The 25,088-nt window shown below is 47.1% G+C and overlaps 1 protein-coding gene and 1 non-coding gene across 2 annotated transcripts in view; both read right to left on the bottom strand.

Moving 5' to 3' along the window:
- Positions 1-12,611: 12,611 nt before the first annotated feature.
- Positions 12,612-25,088, bottom strand: part of VPS33A (VPS33A core subunit of CORVET and HOPS complexes) — a 30,581-nt gene continuing 18,104 nt past the window's right edge. Inside the window, exons 7-13 of the mRNA XM_029057948.2 lie at positions 24,007-24,200; positions 21,769-21,895; positions 19,903-19,970; positions 15,449-15,586; positions 14,715-14,852; positions 13,844-14,012; positions 12,612-13,226 (exon numbers count right to left, since the gene is read on the bottom strand). Coding sequence (XP_028913781.1) covers positions 13,045-13,226; positions 13,844-14,012; positions 14,715-14,852; positions 15,449-15,586; positions 19,903-19,970; positions 21,769-21,895; positions 24,007-24,200 — 1,016 coding nt within the window. The 3' untranslated portion in view covers positions 12,612-13,044. The remainder of the gene's footprint in view (positions 13,227-13,843; positions 14,013-14,714; positions 14,853-15,448; positions 15,587-19,902; positions 19,971-21,768; positions 21,896-24,006; positions 24,201-25,088) is intronic.
- On the bottom strand, positions 23,343-23,479 carry LOC114809352. The gene has a single exon (XR_003757139.1). It is a non-coding gene; the product is annotated as a small nucleolar RNA SNORA7 (small nucleolar RNA).

Below are 25,088 nucleotides of genomic sequence, written 5' to 3'. Positions count from 1 at the left end.
GGAGGCGGTACTCACCCTGAGGGCTGCCTTCCACATCTCTGTTCATTCTCAGGTCGGGGTCCCCAGCCATCCATGTTAGGAGCAGAACAGGTAACAACAGATCAGACAAATCCCATCGACTTTAATAAATTCTAAAGTTACACTAGGTGTGAAATCTTCTGGAGCCACATTCTTTATTGACAGATTGGATCAGGAAAGGGAGAGGACTCATAATTAAAAATACTTTAAGCATCACCTTCCCCCTTCCCTGCCCTTCTCCTTCCCATGCCTTCCGTGTCCCAGACCAGTCATTTTCTTGCCCTAGTCCCCTGGAGCCGGGAACGGGAGATGGAGTTCCTGGGTTGGGGAGGGAAATGGACTGAGAGGAGAGGAAAATCTAAAGAACTTGAGATGGTGAAAAGGCTGACCTGGGGCGCAGGAGCAAAGGCTGGATTGAGATGACTGTTTAGCTTGGGGCTTTAGGTTTATAGACCCCTCCCTCTGCTTGGCACACAGTAAGCGCCTAACAAATACCATCATCATTATTATTATTCTGGCGTGCTCCCCCAGGCCTTGGTCTCTGTAGCTGTTGAGATCACTGTTGTGCTCTCATTCATTCCCTCATTCAATCGTATTTATTGAGCACTTACTGTGTGCAGAGCACACAAGTGCAGAGCACTTGGAAGGTACAATTCGGCAACAGATAGGGACAATCCCTACCCAACAAGGGGCTCACAGTCTAGAAGGGGGAGACAGACAACAAAACAAAACACAAAGACAGGCATCACTACCATCAAAATAAATAGAACCATAGATAAATGCACATCCTTAATAAAATAAATAGAGCAATAAATATGTACAAATATATATAAGTGCTGAGGAGAGGGGAAGGGGTAGAGCAGGGGGAGGGAGTAGAGGGAATGGGGAGGGGAGGAGGGGTAATGGAGGGTAAGAGAGGGCTCAGTCTGGGAGGGCCTCCTGGAGGAGGTGATCTCTCAGGAGGGCTTTGAAGAGGGGAAGAAAGTTAGTTTGGCGGACTTGAGGAGGGAGGGTATTCCAGGTTAGAGGTAGGACGTGGGCCAGAGGTCGATGGCGGGACAGGCGAGAACGAGGCACAGTAAGAAGGTTAGAACCAGAGGAGTGGAGAGTGCAAGCTGGGATGGAGAAGGAGAGAAGGGAGGTGAGGTAGGATAGGGCCAGGGGATGGAGAGCTTTGAAGCCCTCCAATCTGGAGCACCCTGTGGAAGTTCCAGAAACCACTAATGAAATCAACCATCCTCTCCTCTTGCATCTCCTTCCTTCCCCCCTCTTTCCCAGCAGGATCTATGACTCTGGTGGCTTTCATTCCTTCAATCAATAATAAGGATGGCATTTGTTAAGCACTTACTATCTGCCCAAGCACTGTTCTAACCGCTGGGGTAGATACAAGGTCATCAGGTTGTCCCACGTGGGGGTCACTGTCTTAATCCTCCTTTTACAGATGAGGGAACGGAGGCACAGAGAAGTGAAGTGATTTGCCCAAAGTCACCTGCTGACAAATGGCAGAGGCAGGATAAGAACCCACGACCAATTCAATCGAAGTGTTTGGGAGAGGATGATGTGACCACTGGCAGACGGGTTCCCGGCCCCAAAGGCAGTAGGAGGGTCCGCCTTGGCTTGGCTTGGGGTGGGTGCTGTCACTTGAGCACCAGGAAGTAGGTGGTCCAGCCGGCTAGCAGCAGCGCCCCGATGAGCAGCGTGTAGCTGAGGAGTACGAAGGCGAGCAGTTCCTGCAGCACTCTCAGCACGTGGACGGCGAATGGCGCCCGCATCCTGCCGCTCTGCAAGGGTTAACGCTTCCCCGGGACCGGACCTGCGGGGGTGGGGTGGGGGACAGAATAGCTCGCTGTGGGCAGGGAATGCCTCTGTTCATTCATCGGTCCTATTTACTGAGTGCTTACTGTGTGCAGAGCACTGTTCTAAGCGCTTGGAAAGTACAATTCAGCAACAAATAGAGACAATCCCTGCCCAACAACGGGCTCACAGTCCAGAAGTGGGGAGGCAGACATCGAAACAAGTAAACTGACATCAATAGTTTGAGGTTATATTGTACTCTCCCGAGCACTTAGTACAGTGCTCTGCACACAGTAAGCACTCAAGAAGCGGGGAGGTGGGGGGATGGAATAGCTCTTTGTGGGCAGGGAATGTATCCATTTATGGTTATATTGAACTCTCCCAAACGATTAGTCCAGTGCTCTGCACGCAGTAAGCGCTCAATGAAGATGGTGGACTGACTGATCCCTCATCCTGGGCGACTGGACTTTGGGTGTGTGGGGAAAGGGCGCTGGGCCGGACCAAGGGAGCGGTCATTCATTCAATCATACTTATTGAGCGCTTACTGTGCAGAGCACTGAACTAAGCGCTTGAAAAGTACAATTGGGCAACAGATAGAGACAATCCCGGCCCAACGAAAGGCTCAAAACCTAGAAGCCTCGGGGGCTGCGGGGAAGGGGCCGGCGGCAGCCAGGGCCGGTGCCCCTGCCCCCTCTCCTCCCGTACCCTCCCCCGGGATCCTGGCGCTCTTATTTCCAGCTCCGGGCCCTCCGGCCCTGCATATTTAATGCCATAATTGCTGCTAGGAGGCCTTCCCAGACTGAGCCCTCCCTTTTCCTCTCCATTCCCCCTCCTCCCTCCCTCTGCTCTACCTCCTTCCCCTCCCCACAGCACTTGTGTATATTCGTATACATTATTTATTGCTCTATTTTATTAATGATGTGCCTATATCTATGATCCTTTCTCTATTTTGATGGTATTGATGCCCGACTACTGGTTTTGCTTTGCTGTCTGTCTCCCCCTTTTGGAGTGTGAGACGGTCGTTGGGCAGGGATGGTCTCTATCTGTTGCCCAGTCGTACACTGCAAGCGCTTAGGGCAGTGCTCTGCCCACAGTAAGCGCTTAATAAATACGACTGAGTGAATGAATCCTTGTTTCATATCCCCCCCGTTTAGACTGCGAGCCCGTCGTTGGGCAGGGATGGTCTCTATCTGTTGCCCAACCGTACACTGCAAGCGCTTAGGACAGTGCTCTGCACACTGTAAGCGCTCAATAAATACGACTGAAGGAATGGATGAATACGGCAGCGCGCTGGGCACAGAGTCAGCGCTACACAAATGTCACAATGGTTTGTTTTGCCGTCTGCCTCCCCCTTTTAGCCCGCGAGCCCGTCGTCGGGCAGGGATGGTGTCTATCCGTTGCAGGATTGTCCAGGATTGTCTCTGTCGCCCAACTGAAGGTTCCAGGCGCTGAGTCCAGTGCTCTGCACACAGTCAGGCTCAATGAATGCGATTGAACGCACGCATGCTGAGGGACTGGCGGGACAAACCGCAGCCCCGCTTCAGCTCCGCCGGGGGTCCGGGGGGTCCGGGGGTCAGGGGGTTAGGGGTCCGGAGGGTCGAGGGGTCAGGGGGGGCTGGGGGTCCGGGGGGGTCGGGGGAGGTCAGGGGGGTGGGGAGAGAGCGGTGTGCCAAAGGGGTTGTCCCGGACCCTCAGCCTCCCGCGACGACTTTCCCGGGGAAGGAAGGAAGGGAGGGAGAGAGGGAGGCCTGTCCCGCCCTGACTCCCGATGACTCACGGGCGGGCGGACGGACCGACCGGACCGCACCGCACCGCACCGCACCGGACCGGACCGGACCGGACCAGACCGGGCGGGCGGGCGGGCGGGCGGACGGTCGGCCAAGTTTCCGCAAAGTTTCGCAGTCGGGCGGTCGGGCGGTCGGGCGGTCGGTCGGTCGGTCGGTCGGTCGGTCGGTCGGTCGGTCTGTCGGGCGGTGCCGCCTCCTGCGGGGCGCGCTCTAGGACCGGCTGTCCCGCCCGGAGCCTGAGCCTCCTCCTCCTCCTCCTCCTCCGCGCCGCCGGGGTGCCCGGGCTGTCTGTCTGTCTGTCTGGCCGGGGTGCGGTGCCCGGGATGCCTGCCTGCCTGTCTGTCTGTCCGGTTTGCGGTGTCGGCAGGAGGGCCGCTCCCCCGCGCGCTTCCCCGCCCCGCCCCGCCCCGCCCCACCTGGGGCCGCCCTCCCTCTCCCTCCCTCCCTCTCCCTCTCTCCCTCTCCCTCCTCCTCCCTCCCTCTCCCTCCTCCTCCCTCCCTCTGCCTCCCTCTCCCTCTGCCTCCTTCCCTCCCTCTCCCTCGTCCTCCCTCCCTCCCTCTCCCTCCTTCCTCCCCCCTCCGCCCCCCAAGCGCGCTCGGGGCGCCCGCACCGCACCGCACCGCACAGACGCCCCCCCTCTGCCGCCAGGGGGCGCCGCTCTCCCCTGCCCCCTCGCACCACCGCCCCGCCCCCCCTCCGCCGCCGCCAGAGGGCGCCGCTCTCCCCTGCCCCCCTCGCACCCCCCCTCCCCACCTTTGCCGCCAGGGGGCGCCGCTCTCTCCTGCCCCCCTCGCACCCCCCTCCCCACCTTTGCCGCCAGGGGGCGCCGCTCTCCCCTGCCCCGTCACACCACAGCGTGGCTCAGTGGAGAGAGCCCGGGCTTGGGAGTCAGAGGTCGTGAGTTCTAATTCCGCTCCGGCACTTGTCAGCTGTGTGACCTTGGGCCAGTCACTTCACTTCTCTGGGCCTCAGTTCCCTCATCTGTCAAATGGGGATTCATTCATTCAATAGTATTTATTGAGCGCTTATTATGTGCAGAGCATTGTACTAAGCGCTTGGAATGAACAAGTCGGCAACAGAGACAGTCACTGCCGTTTGACGGGCTTACAGTCTAATCGGGGGAGACAGGCAGACGAGAACAATGGCAATAAATAGAGTCAAGGGGAAGAACATCTCGTAAAAACAATGGCAACTAAATAGAATCAAGGCGATGTACATTTCATTAACAAAATAAATAGGATAATGAAAATATATACAGTTGAGCAGACGAGTTTGAAGACTGGGAGCCACACGTGGGACAACCTAATGCCCCTTGCATCTACCCCAGCGCTTAGAACAGTACTTGGCACATAGTAAGTAGCATGGCTCAGTGGAAAGAGCATGGTCTTTGGAGTCAGAGATTATGGGTTCGAATCCCAGCTCTGCCACTTGCCAGCTGTGTGACTTTGGGCAAGTCATTTCACTTCTTTGTGCCTCAGTTACCTCATCTGTAAAATGGGGATTTAGAGTGTGAGCCCCACGTGGGACAACCGGATTCCCTTGTGTCTACCCCAGCGCTTAGAACAGTGCTCTGCACATAGTAAGCGCTTAACAAATACCAACATTATTATTATTAAGCGCTTATCAAATGCCATTATTATTATTATTATTATTACCACCGCACCGCCAGGGGGCGCTGCTCTCACCTGCCCCCCGCTCACACCACCGCACCGCCCTCTCTGCCGCCAGGGAGCGCTGCTCTCCCCTGCCACCTCACACCACCACCACGCCGCCGCCAGGGGGCTCTACTCTCCTCTGCTCCGCTCACACCACCGCACTGCCGCCAGAGGGCGCTGCTCTCCCCTGCCCCCGCTCATACAGCCTCACCGCCCTTCTTTGCCGCCAGGGAGCGCTGCTCTCCCTTACCCCTCTCACACCATCTCGTTCACACACACACACACACCCCGCCAGGGGGCGCTGCTCTACTCCTGACCCCTCACATCACCGCACCTCCAACCTTCCCCACCTCTGCCACCGGGGGGGCGCCACTCTCCCCTGCCCCCCACCACCGCCAGGGGGCGCCGCTCTCCCCTGCCCCCTCACCCTCCACCCCCCCCAACTCCCACACGTCGTTCCTCAGGCTCCTGGCCTTGGGCCCCAGGGCACCGCCTCCATTTCTCCAAGAAAGAGGCGAGGGGAGGACCACAATATACACACACACACACACACACACACACACACACACACACACACACACACACACACACACACACACACACACACACACACACACACACACACACACACGACAATGTTGGCCTACAGAGCATACAGCTAGAGAAGGAAACGACGGGCCGGGGAAGGGGAACGGGGAGGTGGGGAAGGCCCGGCCCAACCCCGGGGGGGTCCCCCTGCTTCTCCTCAGAGAAAACCCCAATGCCTTTCTGGAAGGGGGCAGGGTAGCCTCTGCAAAACCCATCACAACAGAAACCCTCTGAAGGACTGCAACTCAGGCTTCAAGCACCTCTAAAAAAACAACCACCACAAAGAAAAATACCTTTCCCACAGTAAACAAGCACAATTCAAGCCCCACACTGCTTTTGGTTGACTTCTTCCCAGTAATCTCATCTATCAGTCAGAGAGTGTACTTTCTGTTTTTTGACTTCTAAACAAGTGGCGAGTGAGATGAAACAGGCCCTCCTTGACGAATTAAATCTTTTATCGACATTATCGTCCGGGAGCAGATGGCTCCTTAATTTAATCAGGGTCTCTTGTTATCAAATCACTGCCCCTGCTGCAGCGAGGCCACAGACAGGACCGGAGCATTATCAAGCCGTTCGGGAAGCCCGTTAGTAATAATTGCTCCTCCAGAGAGTTGGTCATCCGACTGGCTGCCCGATCCCGGGCAGACATGGGGGGGAAGGAATAGAAGCTTGTCAGGACAAGGGCCTAGAACTGGGCTGGTTTCATAATAATAATAATAATGTTGGTATATGTTAAGCGCTTACTAATAATGATGATGGCATTCGTTAAATGCTTACTATGTGCAGAGCACTGTCCTAAGGGCGGGGGGGCGGTACAAGGTCATCAGCTTGTGTCACGTGGGGCTCACAGTCTTAATCCCCATTTTACAGATGAATTAACTGAGGCCCAGAGAAGTTGTGACTTGCCCAAAGCCACACAGCTGACAGGTGGCAGAGTCGGGATTACAACCCATGACCCCCGACTTCTAAACCCGTGCTCTATAATTATGGCATTTGTTGAGCGCTTACTATGTGCCAGGCACTGTACAAAGCCCTGGGTGGATAGAAGCAAATCGGGTTGGACACAGTCCCTGTCCCACGTGGGGCTCACAATCTCAATCCCAATTTTCCAGCTGAGGTAACTGAGGCCCCGAGAAGTGGAGTGACTTACCCAAGGTCACACAGCAGACAAATGGCGGGGCCAGGATTAGAACCCACGAACTACTGACCCTCACCGGACACAGGATTGAGTGCTGAAAAAGAAGACTGCAACAGACTCTGGCACCTTTTACCCGAGTGTCTCCTGAGGCATTTCATTATACATCAACCTTAACTTCTTTAGTCTGATATGCTGTTCTTTTGTTCCCTTTTCCATATTTTTTGGCAAATGAAGAAACAGATATCCAGATAGCCAATGAACGCCTTTAAGGCCACTGTGTGTGATTCTGTTCTGGAAGCGACAGGGACAGACACTTTGACTTACTCCTAGTCAGACAGAAAGTTAGTAACACCTCTTCAAACCCTATTTCTTGAAACCCCTATATTACTCCATTCCAGTAGGGCTCTCATATTTAACTAGAAGAGTCTGGGGAGGGCCTATCAGGGCACTCTTCCACTTGCTGAACTCATTTTAGGGAATTTCCTGCTGAAGTTTCCAGGCTCTGAGCCTGGTTTCCTGAAAGTACAGAACAGGAACGGGGCAGACAGTCTCGTTTAGCAGGCCTTCCCCAGATCTGGTTTGAAAAAGGTTAGGTTAAACACGATGAGTTTCCTCAGTCTCTTTACTGAGGCTTCTCCCAAAGTTCATTCAAATGTATTTACTGTGTGCAGAGCAGCTCACCTTGAGACTTAATGCTCAGGGACACCTCGCAGCAAAAAGAGCTGTCCTGCTTTACAGCTCAAAGTTTTAATATACTCGCTTCTCCTACAAGGGTTAGCTCCTGAACTTAATGCAGCAAGGCCACAGACAGGAGCAGAGCATTATCTGTGCACCAAATAGTGAACAGTAAATTAATTCTTAAAAATATTGTATTGTTTACATTAAATCTGGTTTCTCTGTAATTGGGGAGATCAGTGTATTTTACTGGTAGTACCTATTAGGCAATTGATTAGTGTTTAGAATCAGACTTTTGTATTACTGAAGAGTACTGGTACCCAGAAGTTCTAGGCTCTTGTTCTGACAAGCTTCTATTGCTTCCCGTGTCTGTCTGGGATTCGGCAGCCTGTCTGATGACCAACTCTCTGGAGGAGCAATTATTACTAATGGGCTTCCTGAACTCTGCATTAAGGAAAACCCACTATAGATCCCATCATTCTGAAGCCCCGTTCATGCACACAAGCTGTTTCTTCCAATATTGGGGGGCACTGACTAATTTGTACCTATCCCACCTCTTAGAACATTTACTGATGCATAGAAAGTGCTTAACAAACACCATTATTATTATTATTACTGTTTCCGACAGGCTTGTGTTGTCCTCACAACATTATTATTAACAATGGTATCTGTTTAGTGCTTACTACATGCTTAGCACTGTGTTAAGCGCTGGGGTGCAATCCCTGTCCCATACGGGCCTCACAGTCTAAGCGGGAGCGAGAACAGGCACTGAATCCCTATTTTACAGATGAGGACGCAATCTAGCCAAAATACATTGTGAAAACGTGCTGTGGTAGATCTAAGTGACCCTGCACTTAACATTTCTCTGGATGCTGGATATCATTACTCTTCAGTAATACAAAATACTGATTCTAAACACTTATCAATTGCCTAATAGGAACTACCAGTAAAATACAATGATCTCCCCAACTACAGAGAAGCCCAGATTTGATGTAAACAATACAATCTTTGTAAGAATAAATTTACTGTTCACCATTTGGTGCACAGTGCTTTTTTGGACCCCAACTCTGAGACAGAGACTATTTAGAATATTATAATACTAGAACATATGTCTCTTTCTCATTAGCTCCTTGGAAATGTGCACAGGGAATGTCTCCCAACTGTGTTGTTTTGTACTGTCCTAAATGCTGAGCACACAGTAGGTACCACTGATTATCACTGAGCTTATACAAACTTTAAAACAAATGAAACAGCAGCTGATCTTAAGTTTTCTGCTGAATGGCTTTTCAAGGGGTGTATTATTTGAGTGAGTTGGAGCTGCAGAGAATGAGGAGCCCTAATGATTATAAGCATGTCAGACTCAGTTGAATCCACCCATGGGAGGAGACACCAGCCAAGGGAACGTGACAAGACTTGAAAGTAGAGTTCCACATGCCACAAGCCTCAAAGAGTAGTATGAGGGTGTGTAAGCAGCTATTAGGACTTGTTTAATTTGATTTTCCAAAACAACTATGGCTTAGACAAGTTAGGGGCTGGGGAGAAACCATCTCCCCATGGATAACAAGGGTCCTCCAATCATTTTTTCAAAACAAGAACAATTGTGTTGGACGTTGGGCAAGTCACTTAACTTTCCTGTGCCTCAGCTTCCTCATCGGTAAACTGGGGATTCGATACTTGCTTTCCCTCTCACTTACGACTGTGAGCCCCACACAGGACAGGGATGGTGCCTGACCTGATTACCTTTTGTAGTAACTGCTCAACGAAATCACATTTTTTAAGACAATTCAGTGCGACCCATACTTCTGAATGAAGGAAAAGTCAGGAATTTCATTTAGTTTCATCAGAAACAACGTACATTCCCCCTGATGGCCTCACTAACTGTGTAACACTTTGCTCTTGTTATCCTGAAGGGACAACCACAGAAGGGTGAAGGAGCTTCACTGTGGGCAGGTATGAGGTAATGCGGGCAGGAAAAAGTAATCCAATTTATAATTACCCGATAATGGGGTTTGGAGCGGTCACTCAGGAAACAGCTTGCAGAGTCATTGCCGACTCTTCATTTAAATCATCAGTCCAATGTACAGCAACAGTGAATAGGAAAACCAAGGGTTTTTTGTTGTTTTTTTAACAGTATTTGGAATTTGCCAGGCACTGTACTAGGCACTGGGGTAGACACAAGCTAGTTAGGTTGGACACAGTCCCTGTTTCATATAGGGCTCGCAGACTTAATCTCCATTTTGCAGATGAAGTAACTGAGGCACAGAGACATTAAGTGACTTGCCCAAGGATACACAGCAGAGAAGTGACAGAGCTGGGATTAGAACCCAGGTCCTTCCGACTCCCAGGCCTGAGTTCTAAGATGATTGGGAATCACTAGAAGCAGGTAGAAAACCAAACAAAAAGCACAGTTCTCTAGACTGTGAGCTCACTACCGACAGGGAATGTGTCTACCACCTCTGTTACATTGTACTTTCCCAAGCACTTAGTACAGTGCCCTACACACAGAAAGTGCTCAATAAATTCCATTCATTGATTGCCATTCTATAAAACCATGGCAGGACTGGTCGTCTCATCCTAAGGACATGAGAAAGCCCGAGATGGTCTAGGGAAGGACGATCAGATGATCGGGGAGGGACTGAAAGGGTTATGATGCTTCCGTCTTAAAACTCTCTGGCTGAGGTGGGGATACGGCATCTAAGGGGTGGACAGAAAGAACACAGAATTGTTCTCTAAATCCCTCACCACAGGGATGAGGAAGGCAGAACAAAAGCCTTTGGAACTTACCAGAGTCAGTCAATCATATTGTGCTGGCTGAAAATATTATCGGTTCCAAAGGGGCTAGATAAACTAATGAACAAGTGGCCCAGTGATGGATGGTCAGAGAGAAAGTTAGGGATGTTAGATGGTTTATCCCCAGACATTAGGATGAATGTTAAGGGAAAGCAATCTTGCTGTCACTCTTAGGACACAGGACTGTGGTAAGCTCCTGGTGGGCAGAGTAGGTGTCTACCTGCTATTGTTCTATAATAATGATGATGGCATTTGTTAAGCGCTTACTATGTGCCAAGCACCTGTTCTAAGCACTGGGGTAGATATGAAGTTATCAGGTTGTTCCAAGTGGGCCTCACAGTCTTAATCCCCATTTGACAGATGAGGTAACTCAGGCACAGAGAAGTTAAATGCCTTGCCCCAAGTCGCAGCTCCAACTAGCAGAGTCAGGATTATAACTCACGACCTCTGACTTCCAAGCCCGTGCTCTTTCCACTAAGCCACAGTGTTTCCGTAATAATGATTATGGTACTTGTTAAGCACTCACTATGTGACAAGCACTGGGGTAGATACAAGATCATCAGGTTGGACACAGTCCCTGACCCCACGGGGCTCACAGTCTAACTGTACTCTCCCATGCATTTAGTACAGTGCTTTGCATATAGTAGGTGCTCAGTAAATACCAATGAAGATTGATGAATGGGCTGAAAGGACTTATAGTTTGGCCCAGCAATGACACTTTTTAATTCTTATCTCTGTGCCAAAATGACTCGAAGTCTCTGTATCCCTCCCTCATAGATTGCATAACTCTGAATTTTCATCCAATTTTCCCTACTGAAAACCTTAAGAAAAACTGTGCTGTGTCTAAGGCCAGGGGCCAGAATACGTTGGTAACAGTGGTCTTGGAGAAGGGCCCCTGACTTTCTTCATTTTTTTTTTAAACTAGTATATAAGTGCTTACTATGTTCCAGGTACTGTACTAAGCTCTGGGCTAAGACTAGGGTTGGACACAGTCCACATCCTACATAGGGCTCACAGTCTTTAAACCCCATTTTACAGATGAAGTAACAGCCATAGAGAAGTTAAGTGACTTACCCAAGGTCACACAGCAGACAAATGATAGAGCCGGATTAGAACCCAGATCCTCTGACTCCCAGGCCCGTGCTCTTTCCACTAGGCTTTGCTGATCCTTGAGTTCATAGACCCTTCATGATGGTGCAAAGCAACTACTCTTACTCTTAATTCCCACCCTTGACTGGAGATGAGTGCACTGGAAATCTGGCACTGGAAGTTCCTGCCAATAATTCAGCCCCAGGGCCTGGGTCTGTAGCCCTGGGGGCCTAATGAAAGAGGCAGTGGCTGCTTATCCATATGGGATGAAATAAAAGATGGCTGAGGGGCAAAATTCATGGCATTCCCATGATGCACCAAAGTGCCAAAAACCACTGGATGGGGATGACTACAACAGCAGATACTGACCTAGCTGGTTCGGGATCATTATAACACTGACAAGAACAAACGAACCACATGACAAACCTTTTGAAAAAGTAGCTTCCAAAAGCTCACGTCTGAGAAGAAACAAAAGGAGGGAAAATGTGTTTGATGCCTCCCAGGCCTTTAACAGAAATAGTTCTGGGAAAAGTCACAGCTTCAGGCGGCAGGGAGTTGGGGCTGAAGCTGAGTTAGATAAGTTGGGTGGGTTGAGTCTGGGGGGGGCTACAGTTGTCTAAAATGTAGACAACTCTAGACTGTAAGCTCCTAAGTGGTCAGGGATCATGTCTACCCACTCTGTTAACCTGAACTCTCCCAAGTGCTTAGTACGGTGCTCTGCACATGATAAGTGCTCAATAAACATGACTGACTTGAGTTAGGGAAGGGTAGGAAGGAGGGAGGGAAGAGTGGTCCAGCAGGATTTCCACAGGGGAATGGACCAGACAGCCGTAAACCTGTAAGCAGCCGTTAAGTTTTGGAGGAAAAAAATAAAAGGCAGAAAACTCCAGCCATTTCTACCCTCTACAGCTTCTCTCCATCCCCCAGGCCTGGGTGGCAGAAATTGCAGGTGCCAAATGCACTCTTGGGCACCGACAGCCCACCGGCATTTTATCAACCCCCACCCACCCTCTCCGATACCAATTTCCTAGGGATGATGCAAATGACTATGAGGACAGGACCACAGCACAGGTACCTGGGTTTGAATTTTCTGTTTTTATTTATTCCTTACCCACACCCTGATTTCCTTCAGGACAGGGGCTAATTTGGATACCAGTCTTTACCGGTGGAGCCAAGCCAAGCAGTATCCTGCCTTTTTGAAATAGTTTCCAGGAGGCTATCAAAGGGGCTTCAGAATTCAGACCTGATTTCTTCTACATGGGCTCATTTTCCTTTCTCCTCTCTCCAGAGTCATAAGTTAGGGAATTTACAGGCAGAGAACAGAAACAGTCAAAAGACAAAAGGTGAGAAAACACAGCAACTCCATGGGTTGACAGTAGCGGACGTCAGCCTTTGTGGTCACACTTCGATTGGGTTTCACCGTCTCTCAGCAGCTGCTCTGAAGGGACTGGGAGTTCTGCAGTCCAGATGAGCAAGGGCCTCTGTTCAAGTCCGATTATGAAACCAATTCTAGAAGGGTTTCTCCATTAAAGATTCAATCCAGCTGGTTCCGTTCAAGAGTTTAGTGGTGGCAATTACATACTCGGTGCCTCCATCTTCCATCTGGGAGAGGAATCTCAACGCGGCAATTTCAGCATAGGTTACACCGCCCAGGAAAAATACCAAAGTAACTCTGTTCTCTCCTTGTTGACCTACCAATTGATACAGAAATGGAAGATCAACAATGCTTCTTACCAGCTCGGCTTCTCTCTCTCCACTCGGTACAAATTCCCCCTCAATCAGTGGTATTTATCAAGAACTTTTTGTGTGCAGAGCACTGTAGTAAGCGCTTGGGAGAATACGAAACAACAGAAATAGCGGACACATTCCCTGCCCAGAATGAGCTTACGGCCTAGGGGGAGAGCTTATACCCCATAACAGCCTAGTCAGCTGGACTGGAAATGCAGACTTCATTCAAAATTCAGAACTCCTGATTTTCCCTTTTCTTCTATCAATTAATCAATCAGTGGTTTTTACTGAGCACTTACTATGTGCAGAGCACCACACTAATCACTTGGGAGAGTACAATACAAAAGAGTTAGGTTCCCTGCCCACAGGGAGCTTACCATCTAGAGGACTGTGGCATTTCTAGTATTTAAAATCCTGAACTCAGAACAACAGGAAAATAGGTTTTAAGTTTTACTTAAAAATCCTTTGGATAATATACCTTCTGAAGAGACTGTGAGCCAGCTGACTGCATGCTTCACAAATGAATTTTACAAGTGGCCTGTGAAAATCAGGAGCTCCTCTAACAGTATAACAGACTTACGCTTCTTTTGCAATCCCGTTGGTAACTGCTGCCGTTCCTCAAAGTGGGGCCCCGGGAGCATCTTGAGGACTTCCTCAATGCTGCGCCAGCCAGGGCGGGCCAGCAACTGGGCTAGCCGGACACTCAGAGGTGCGTATCCACTGTAGACGTAGGATATGTCGTTGGGATTCTGGGAAATGATAACAACAACGGGGAATGGTCCAGTGCTCACCATGTGCCAAGCACTCTACTGAGCGCCAGAGCAGAGATACAAGATGATCAAGCTGGACAGAGGCCTGGCCCCACATGACGTTCACAGTCTTACAGCATGGGAGAAGGGGAACTAAACCCCCATTTTAAGGATGAGGAAACAGGCTCTGAGGAGTGAAATAATTGCCCAAGATTATGCACCAAGCAAAGGACTGAGCCAGGATTAGAATAATAATAATGATAATTGGGGCATTTGTTAAGTGCTTAGCACATGCCAGGTTAAGCGCTGGGGTGGATATAAGCAAATCGGGTCAGAAACAGTCCCTGTCCAATGTGGGGCTCACAGTTCTAATCCCCATTTTCTAGATCAGATAACTGAGGCACAGAGAGGTGAAGTGACTTCCCCAAGGTCATACTGCAGAAAAGTGTCAAAGCTGAGTCCTTTGATTCTCAAGCCTAGGCTTTTCTTGATAGGCCAAGGAAGAGAAGGAAACCCACAAGTACGGTGATGTGGTGCAGTGAATAATCACTTTTGCCTAACCATCTTGAAATCATGAAGGTGAAAATGTTTTTTCCCGCTGAGTACATTGTTTTGCCATACAACTCAGACAGAGAAGGACTGCTAAATGCCAATCAACAGACCAGGTAGGCCAAATTGAAGGGCCTCCCCCTCCCGCCTCACCTGCTCGTTAATGTCATCCATCCAGAGACGCATGGTTTTTCTGATTGTTGGGTAGTTGTTCCTCCCACCAGCCTGAGGTTTCAGCAGTCCGGCCTTCTCAAGATTGTTTAAGGTCAAAATGTGTTCGTAGCCGTACGTCTGCAATGGAAGAATCGCGTCTTGGGCATCGGAACCGGAAGGAGGGTTGACGCCGTTCTCTAAAAACAGCCATGTCGCCATTCCCGTCACGTCACCAGCCGAGCCTGCGGCTGAAGCCTTCCCGGCCCCGTGGTCTGCATGGACCATCCCGCACAGGGTAGGTGGGAAAGGAGGTGGGCTTTGTCAAATTTTGCACCCAGTTCAACATCTGGCAACTTTTTCTAAAACCCACCTAGGAAACTTTAAAAAGCAGGGTGTTTAGCAGTAGTCTTGACTGTGTCCATGCAGATAAAATTCAAAATACCAACTTAAATTTTACCAGCACAAAAGAGTAAACTCAATTTTAAGGAAAAAGGAAATATACAAAAAGACAGCACTGCTACCAAAGTGATTGACTAAATTCCCTATGCCCTCCCTTCTCTCACTCTTCCTTGTGCTTTACCTGGTGGGGAAACGTGGCCAGATGTGGCACTGAAGGCAGTGCCATGAATCTTTAGGTGTTAAATAAATAATGCTGATTCCCCTCCAAAAACAGCTTTAAAAAGATATTCTATTTTCCTTGAAAAAAGTGAAGGGCCCCCAAAATCTAGTCTGACCTGGAGAATTTCTCTTTTATAATAGTCCAACACCTTCTGCTTGAGTCCACTATTACACACAGACTGCAAGCAAACCAGTCTCAATATCTTGATCAATGGATGCTTTTGAGCAATGCAGTCCTCTATGTAATTGTTGACCTAAGAAGATAAAATGTACAGAACAAAAACCAGATTTAGGAATTTTCAAAGGTAAGAAAACAACGGTAAGATTTCATTTGCACAGGCCTAAGGGAACACAAATATTTACAGGAAATTGAGAAGATCTGTGTTCACCAAAATTTCCAGAGAATCCCAAAGGAAGACCAAGCCTGAGGGCTTTTTCAATCAAAGATATTTGTCGAGCACTGAATGTGTGCAGAGCACTGCATGAACTGCTTGGGAAAGTGCAATACAGAAGAGCAGGGAAACACGATCCTTAACTGCAAGGAGTTTACAGTCTACAGCAGGTTACAGTCTACTGTTTCTTGTCTCTAATGACACTCCCCACTCCCTCCTGTGGATCGGGGTGTCTCTGACCTAGTAAAACTGAAGGAAAGGAAGAGTAGAGGAAAGGATGAGGAAAAATGTGGGGTGGGATCATGAAAACGCATTGGGGTGAAATGGGGGAAAAAAAGTGAAATTCTAGTTCCTTGGTTTTTTCCCTTTCATCGTGGATGCCTTCCTAAGAGCTGGTCTGTGCTCCTCGTCTCTCTTCTCTGACAAATGTCACACTTATCCAGGTTTCTTTTGTTTTTTTAAATGGTGTTTAATAAATGTGGTATTTGTTAAGCACTCACTATGTGCCAGGCACTGTACTAAGCGCTGGGGAGAACACGAGCAAATGGAGTTGGATAAAGTCCTCGTCCTGCATGGGGCTCACAGTCTTTATCCCCATTTTACCAATGAGGTAACAGACACAGAGAAGTGAGGTGACTCGCGCAAGGACATAGGACAAGTGTCGGAGCCGGGATTAGAACCCATGATCTTCTGACTCCGAGGCCTGGGCTCTATCCACTACACCAAGTCTAATGGTATCTTTAAAGTGCTTACTGTGTGCCAGACACTGCATAAAGCTCTAGGGTAGATACAAGCAAATCCGGCTGGACACGGTCCCTGTCCAACATGGGGCTCACAGTCTCAACCCCCATTTTACAGATAAGTTAACTGAAATCCAGAAGAGTGATGTGACTTGCCCAAAGTCACACAGACAAGTGGCAGACCTGGGACAAGAACCCTGGTCCTTGTGACTCCCAGCCCTTACGCTCTATCCAATAGGCCACGCCGCTTCGCTGTGTTGACTCTTCCCTTGTGTTGGCCAGTAGTGAACGATCAAGCTGAAACTACAGAAGGATGGAAAATTCAGTTCCATTGGTGAGGAGAGCAAAGAGGGTGGGATGCCCTCTTCAAGGAGTCTGGGTGGAATATGAAACAGTTCAGCAGACCTGGCCAGGACCGCCACAAATCCTACTGAAGCTTCACTAATCTGTTCTCCACACTCAACAGCTTCCACCCAAGATTACATTCTGAACCCGGAGCAGGTACGTGCCAGAGAGCTGGTCCCCACCTTGCCCGACTCTCTTCTCAGTAAAATCTGTGATGCCCCATGTGGGGACAGGGACTGTGTCCAACCTGATGAACTGGTATCTACCACAGTGTTTAGTCCAGTGCTTGGCACGCAGTAAGTGCTTAACCAGTCCGACTGTTAGTAAATGGTCAAGAGTCTGAAGCACCCAGGAGGCTGCCTTGCAGCACAGTCACTTCTTCCGTAATCCTGTTCTCATTGCACTTCTTGGATAGAATATTATTGGGAATTAGGGAAAATGGGCACCTGTCAGGACACAACCTAATGCAATGTCACAAGAAATGGTTTGTCATTGTGCACACCACTGGACACAGTGTGAGTGCTATACAAGTTTTTGGGAACGCAAGGTTCTTCAGAAACACAGCCCCCACTTTATGGCAGAACTGACTCTAAACGATAGCCCATAGCATTCACAGGGAATTGGTTAGCACTTAAGTCAATCTCCCATTCTAGACTGTAAGCTCCTTGTGAGCAAGGAATATATCTACCAACTCAGTTGTATTGTACTCTCCCAAGCATGTAGTACTATTAGTCAAACACACAATCATATTTACTGAGCGCTTACTGTGTGCACAGCACTATACTATGCTCTGCACACAGTAAGCCCTCAATAAATACCATTGATTGATTGGAAGAATGCCAGCAGATCCAGGATGATGAGGCTGCAAATACCACCTGCACCCGTTGGTGAGAGTTTATCCACCAACAAGCGGTGAAGAGGGTGGCCAGCCAGCAAAGAGGTAGGGTTGTGGCTGCTGGCGACCAGATACGGCAGACAGCAGAGGGCTGGTGACAGGGCCAGGGCCCGTCAAACTCAGGATGGGTTCAGTTGATTGCAAATAAAAAAATCTCCAAACGCCAAGGGTCTACTCTGTGCCCAAGTGGCGGCATCTTATATGCCCAAGGGGACCTTGGACCTGTAGCAGCTCGGTACTATTTGGTTAAAAGCATTAGTCTATTCTACCCACGGGGAAAAAAAATCACTCAAATATGAAATGAATTTTGTAATAACTTCTAAGGATGAAAAGTATAATTTTTTTGGAGGGAATTTATAACTTCTTACTCTTCATAAGAGACTGGATTATCTTCATGAGGTTCTTCCTTGCTGACCTTCCTGCCTCCAGCCACTCCCCTCCCCAACCCACGCTTCACTCTGCTGCCCTGATGAGTCTTCTAAATCATCATCCTACAAACATTTCTCCACTCCTCAAAACTCTCCAATGGTTGCCCAGCCATCTCTGTGGACAGAAGCTCCTCACTGAGGGGCTGAGAAACTTGCTGAGAAGCAGTATGGCCTACTGGATAGAGCACGGGCCTGAGAGTCAGAAGGACCTGGGTCTAATCCTGGCTCCGCCACTTGTCTGTGTGACCTTGGTAAGTCACTTCATTTCTCTCTGCTTCAGTTATCTCATCTGTAAAATGGGGATTAAGACTGTGAGCCATATATGGGACAAGGGCTGTGTCCAACCTGACCAGCTTGTATCTTCCCCAGTGCTTAGTCAAGTGCCTGGCACTTAGTAAGCACTTAAATACCAAAACCCCCCACAAAAAACGCTGTTGGCTTTGAGAGACTCACCTCATACCTTTTGTGACTCTGCTTCCACTACAACTCAGCCTGCACACTTCTCTCTTCAAACACTAACCTACTTACTATAAGATGCCTTAGATCTTGCCTCTCTTGCCATCGACTCCTTGCACGTCTTCCCTCCAGCCTAGAACTTCCTCCTCTTTTATCTCCAACAGACCATCAATCTCCCCATCTTTAAGCCCTAGAAAAATATCTTTTCCAGAAAGCCTCCCCACCCTATTCTCTCTCAATCAATCCATCAGTGGTATTTGTGGAGCCCTTCGGGCAGAGTACTGTACTAAGCACTTGGTACTAGACTACCAACATGCTCCTCCCACAATGAGCTTACAGTTTCGAGGGGGAGACAGGCAATAAAATAGATTACGGATAGGTACATATGTGCTGAGGGTGAGGTAAATACCAAGGGCTTAAAGGGCACAAAGCCCAATGCCGGGGCAATGCAGGAAGGAAACGGGAGTAGGGGATCTGTACTCTTTAAGTGTCCCCTATCTGTAATGTACTTTAATGTTTGGTTGCCCCACTAAACTCTAAGTTCCTTGAGGGCTGTTGTCACATTTACCGATTGTATTATATTAATATTATTTATACTAATGATGATGATGTATTTGTTGAGTGCTAAGTGCCAAGCACTGTATTCATGTCTGTCTCCCTCTCTAGAGTCTAAGTTCCTTGAGGGGAGGTGTCATATTTACCAACTCTATTATATTAATATTACTTCTATTACTGACTTCCTCCCCCTCTACACTAGCAGCTCATTGTGGGCAGGGAATGTGTCTGTTTATTGTTAAACTGTACTCTCCCAAGTGTCTCAGTCCAGTGCTCTGCACACAATAAGCATTCAGTAAATATGACTAACTGTATTGTCCTCTCCCAACTCCTTGGTACAGTGCTCTGCACACAGTAAGTACTCAATAAATACTTGGTAAATACCACTGATTGACCAATTGACTGATGATGCTACAAGGGAAACATGTTCAACATTCCTGTCCATTTGGGAAGCTCTTCCAGTACACACTGCTCCATACCATAGGTGCACCAACCTCCTACAATCACCACCTAGATAATCTTCTGTAAAAACCAAGGCACGTGGGGGCCTAGAATATTTTAACCAAGTTCAAGACAGTAAGCAATGAAGAAATCACTGACGGATTGAAATGCACTAGCGTTCAAAGTGAAAATATTGCCAAAGCTTCCACGAAGGTTGAACGCCTAGCAAGACATGGTAATTACACAGCTGGTTCAGATGGGGTTCCTCAAATGAGGAAATACATAACTTATGTAAACACAATCCTGCTTATCACATACCTTATCAGTGTCTATTCCAGACATAAACTCTTGTTCCACTGTCAATTTATCAAAGAAATCTTCAGAAGCTAAAAAACATTAAAAGTTTACATCTTGAAAACAAAACAGTTTACACACCTACTATACTTAATGCAAATGCCCTATGTACCATATGGCAAATCAAATGATCTTTGGTACATAATGAAGAAAATGAGAAACATTAAAGGGAATTAAGCAAAAGTTAAAGATCTAACTGCTCAAATAATAATAATTGTGGTATTTGTTAAGAGCTTACTTTGTGTCACACACTGTCCTAAGCACTGGGGTATATATGAGCAAATTGGGTTGGACACAGTCAAGAATTTCAGATCTGTCAAAGACTTCTTGTGATTTGAAAAGAGACTCCTAAGACGCATAAGAAAAGACAATGCCATCCTCCAAAAATAATATCCAGCCATTTCACCAGGACTGGTGACTCCTCTGCTCTGTATGAGGCTCATTATGGGGCTCCAATGCTGCCATCTTAATGATGCACGTCTTTTAGGCAGCAGCACCTCAGAGCTGAACAGGAGTAGTGGGTATGCAGGGGACGCTAACATAGACTGGCAAAACAAAGCAGTGTGACTTAGTGGAAAGGGCACAGACCTGGGTTTCAGAGGAACTGGGTTCTAATCCTCGCTCTACCACTTGTCTGTTGTTTGACCACAGGCAAAGCACTTCACTTCTCTGTGCTTCAGTTTACTCATCTGTAAAATGGAGATTCAATACCTGTTCTATCTCCTACTTAGATTGTGAGTCCTCTGTGGGCCAGAGGCTGAGTCTGACCTAATCACTTCATATCTACCTCAGGGCCTCGTACAGTGCTTGTCACAAAATAAGTGTTTAACAAGTACCATAATTACTAGTCTAGACTCAAGTTGATTTTTTCACCTTCCTGGTCCTCCTATCCTGAGTTGCACTACAGTTTTGAGGCACCAGTGCAAAAGCAAATAGGCCAAGAATTAAAGGACAACCATTCAAGGTGATGCAGTTACACTGCAGGAAGGACAGATGGATCTTCAATAGTTCAACGCCTGATTTGTTCCGAAGTCAAAACTAAGTAGTCACCCTATGGAAAATGATCTTCTTCACCAACTTTAAAAGCCCATGAAGTTTTCAAGAGCCCCATCATTCATCACAGACCTAGTGGGAAGAACATGGGCCTGTGAATCAGACGACTTGGTTCTAACCCAATTTACTTGTATCCACCCCAGCACTTAGTACAGTGCCTGGCACAGAGTAAGCACTTAACAAATACCATTATTATTATTATTCATAATCCCAGCTCCACCACTAGCCCGTAGCGTGACCATGGGCAAGTAACTTAACTTCTCTCTCCACCAATTTCTGCATTTGAAAAATGAGAATATCGCTGTTCCCCCTTCCCTTTAGACTGGGAGTCTCATTTGGGATAGGAAGTGTGACCGACCTGATTACCTTGTATCTATCCCAGTCCTTAGTATGTCGTAAGTGCTTAACAAACACCACAACTACTATTATTATTGGGTCATCACATCCTTTCATGTCCTTTCAGCATATTGGATATACACCGACATATTTGACAGAATAGCAAATTCAGCCTTCGAGGCTTATAAACAAATGCGAGCAAAAAAAATTAGCATTAAGCAAAAATGGACATCTGAAAAGAGCTGGACAAGAGGATGACCCACAAGGGAATACGGACAAATGCCATCTTGAGCTCAGTTACCATCACTGTGTCTTGGATAAAGTGAAAAAAAAAAAAACCAGTGTCCAGAATAAAAAGCCCAGTGCTGGGGATGGGCTGACTGGTGGCCTGATGGTTCAAGGTAACTGGTTGTGAAGAATAAGCCTACAGGCTAAACTCACTAGTGATGTCTTTGATCAACTCCGCGATCGAGGTATGGTTTGCCAGTGATCCTCTTGCTGCTTGCATATGAGGCAACTGAGAAACAAACTGCTTGATCTCCCCAACAGTTTTAGCATTGTGTCTTTCCTGAAATAGAAGGCACACATTAGAATCATCACTGAGCTTCATGACATTTTATTACATGTTCTCTCATCTTACACTTTTCCATAAAGTGTTTTATGGCTCAATCCGGGTAACAATGAAAAACATTTGGTGTTCCAATTCTCCTGAACAGATCCGTCTCAAAATGAACACAAGATAAATTTAAAGCCAAATACACCCCCAAAAACTTTAAATTTTGTACCGTTCTGCCTTTATCTCCTTGAGGTCAGGGACTGATTATTTCCAAATTATGCCCGGCACCCTCTAAAGAACCCAGTACATTATTCAGAGAGAAGCAGCGTGGTTCAGTGGAAAGAGCCCGGGCTTGGGAGTCAGAGGTCATGGGTTCGAATCCCGGCTCGGCCACTTGTCAGCTGACTGTGGGCAAGTCATTTAACTTCTCTGTGCTTCAGTTACCTCATCTGTAAAATGGGGATTAAGACTGTGAGCCTCATGTGGGAAAACCTGATTACCCTGTATCTACTCCAGCGCTTAGAACAGTGGTCTACACATAGTAAGCGCTTAACAAATACCAACATTATTATTATTATTATATTCAAATGTGAAAGCAAAATAGTGATGAACACTGTCATTCTTGAACAAAAAGTGAGGCAGTAAGACTGACAAGTGTAGAACAGAGGGCTGGTAGATTATGGCAGGGGGCAGGGAAGAAGGATGGAAAAGATAAGTTTTCTTTTAATTTAGAAACAAAATCACCCTGTGCCCCTTTCTGCTGTACCACAGAGAAGTCAGTGTTTTTGTTAAAGGGCAAAATGAACCCAAATGAACCAGTTTGATAATCTGAACAAAGAAAAAAGTTTGACAATTTTGCATTTAAACAAATACAGTGGTCAATGTGTACGCTCAAGGAGTGATTTTCTTAGGGAGAGCATATTCAAGAAAAACTTATTTTCCAAAGGATCCAGAATTTAGGTTTTTCTGAGATAGAATTATCCAGGGTTCATTATTTCAATAAATTCTAAAAGGCTTTGTTTTGTGTTTTTTTAGAATGAAATTCACCAAGGATGCCTGGACAAGCAGAGGCAGGAATGTGATAATGAAGACCACGGTTTCAGAGCCCTGGGCTGCCAGGGGCTTCTGTCTAATTATCACCAATTATATGTGCAGTCTCTTTCCCCATTCAACTGGGAAGTTTTCTAAACTTACAGAAGCTTGCAGCTTTAATTGCAGGGCTTATTATAGAAAACTAAATTTGAAACAATTCTTTGCTTCTTGATATAGGCCCTACAGAAGGAGTAGGAAGAATCAATTTACAACCTGATAGCAAAATAACAATACAACATAGACCTGCAAAGAGAGAAATAAAATTCTCTGTGCAACTGGTCTGGTCTTAAACTGTCGTCTCCAACCCTTAGCGACGCCATGGACACATCTCTCCTATGCCGCTGTTGCCCAGCACGGGTGAGTTTTGACTTGTAGCAGATTGCCTTCCACTCGCTAGCCACTGCCCAAACTAGGAACGGAATGGATATGCCTCTGCTTAACTCTCCCTCCTGTAGTCAAGACTGGTGGAGTACTGGAAACTCCCAGGTGTGACCCTGAGTGGGGTCTACGCAACTACTATGAGTTAAATGTCTTTTCTCGAATTTTACACTAGGCATTCTTCTAAGGTGATCTAAGATCTCCCTGACTTTCATTTAATTTGAAGCTATTCATTCATTCAATGGTATTTATTGAGCACTTGCTGTGTGCAGAGCATTGTAGTAAGCACTTGGGAGAGTTCACTATAATAATAAACAGACATATTACCTGCCTAACCAAAAGAGGCAGTCTCCCAACCTTGGCACTTACTATTACTCACTATTATGCCAAAGAATTACAACTAGCGGCCCAGAAAAATAATCAGTCTAGTTTTTTTTAACGGTATTTGTTAAGCGCTTACTATGTCAGGCACTGGTACTAAACGCTCGGGTAGAAAAAAGCTAGTCGTCCCACATCTTAATCCCCATTTTATAGATGGGGTAACTGAGTATGGTAAAGTGACTTGCCCAAGGTCCCACAGGAGACAAGTGGCAGAGCAGGGATTAGAAACCAGGTCCTCTAACCCCCAGGCCTGGGTTCTCTGCATGCCTTACCTCAAAGGCTGCAGAGATGATTTTGGCTTTCTTGCTCAGCACTGAGCCCACTGCATTAAAGTTTTTGTCTCTGATCTCAGCGTACAGTTCCTCTGCAGAATTGAGCTGAAGTTTTTTAGCTTCGGTGGGTAGCTCTTTACCACTCTCGCCCTGTTTCTTGGGGGCAAACTTCTCCGGGGGTAATTTCACATAACCTAGGCAGACCACAAGAAGATACGTGTGCAGGAATTCATGACACCAAATCTAAAAAAAAGTCCAAACACTGAACAAAATTCTCCCAAAGGACTTCTGTTCTAATAGGTTGGGATTGTTATTATTATAACTTGGAAATTACATTTAGCACTTTCCCATAAGCCATAATAATGACATCAATATCATTATTATTACTACTTTTAAATGCTTACTATGCACCAAGCATTGCACTAAACACTGGGATATATAAAATAGATGCAGATCATACACAGATCTTGGGACTTCTGTTCTTATTACTATAAATTTGAAATGACATTTAGCACTCTCCCATAAGCCATAATAATGACATCTTTATTACTTTTGTTAAGTGCTTACTATGTACCAAGCACTATACTAAACACTGGGATATATACAACAGAAGCGGATCGTACAAAGATCTTGTCCCACATGGGGTCACAATCTAAAGAGGGAGAGAAGGCATTTAATCCCCCTTTTACATGTGAGGAAACTGAGGTGCGGAAATTAAGTGACTTGCCCAAGGTCACAGAGCAGACACATGGTGGAACCAAGACTAGAACTAAGGTCTCTCAACTCCCAGTCCTGTGCTTGTTCCGCTAGATCACGCTGTCCTCTTCCACTTGAAAGCCCATTACAGATATTAAAAATTTTTCTTCACTACGTCCGGCGGGGTGATTCATCTTCCCATTTGACTGTCAGGAAGCCTTTATACATTATGATAGAAGTGGAATTATCTTCTTAAAGATTACTACTCCAATAAGATAGTAATTATATAATTATATAAAAAACATAAAAATTATATACTTATATAACCTGAATAAGACTGAAAATTTTAAATGCTTATCACAATATTTTTCAGCCTTATTTAATTT

The sequence above is a fragment of the Ornithorhynchus anatinus genome, chromosome 2 (genome assembly GCF_004115215.2).
Source record: "Ornithorhynchus anatinus isolate Pmale09 chromosome 2, mOrnAna1.pri.v4, whole genome shotgun sequence".
Classification (NCBI taxonomy): Eukaryota; Metazoa; Chordata; class Mammalia; order Monotremata; family Ornithorhynchidae; genus Ornithorhynchus; species Ornithorhynchus anatinus.
Note: the sequence above shows the minus strand (reverse complement) of the source record. Positions and strands in the feature narration are given on the sequence as shown.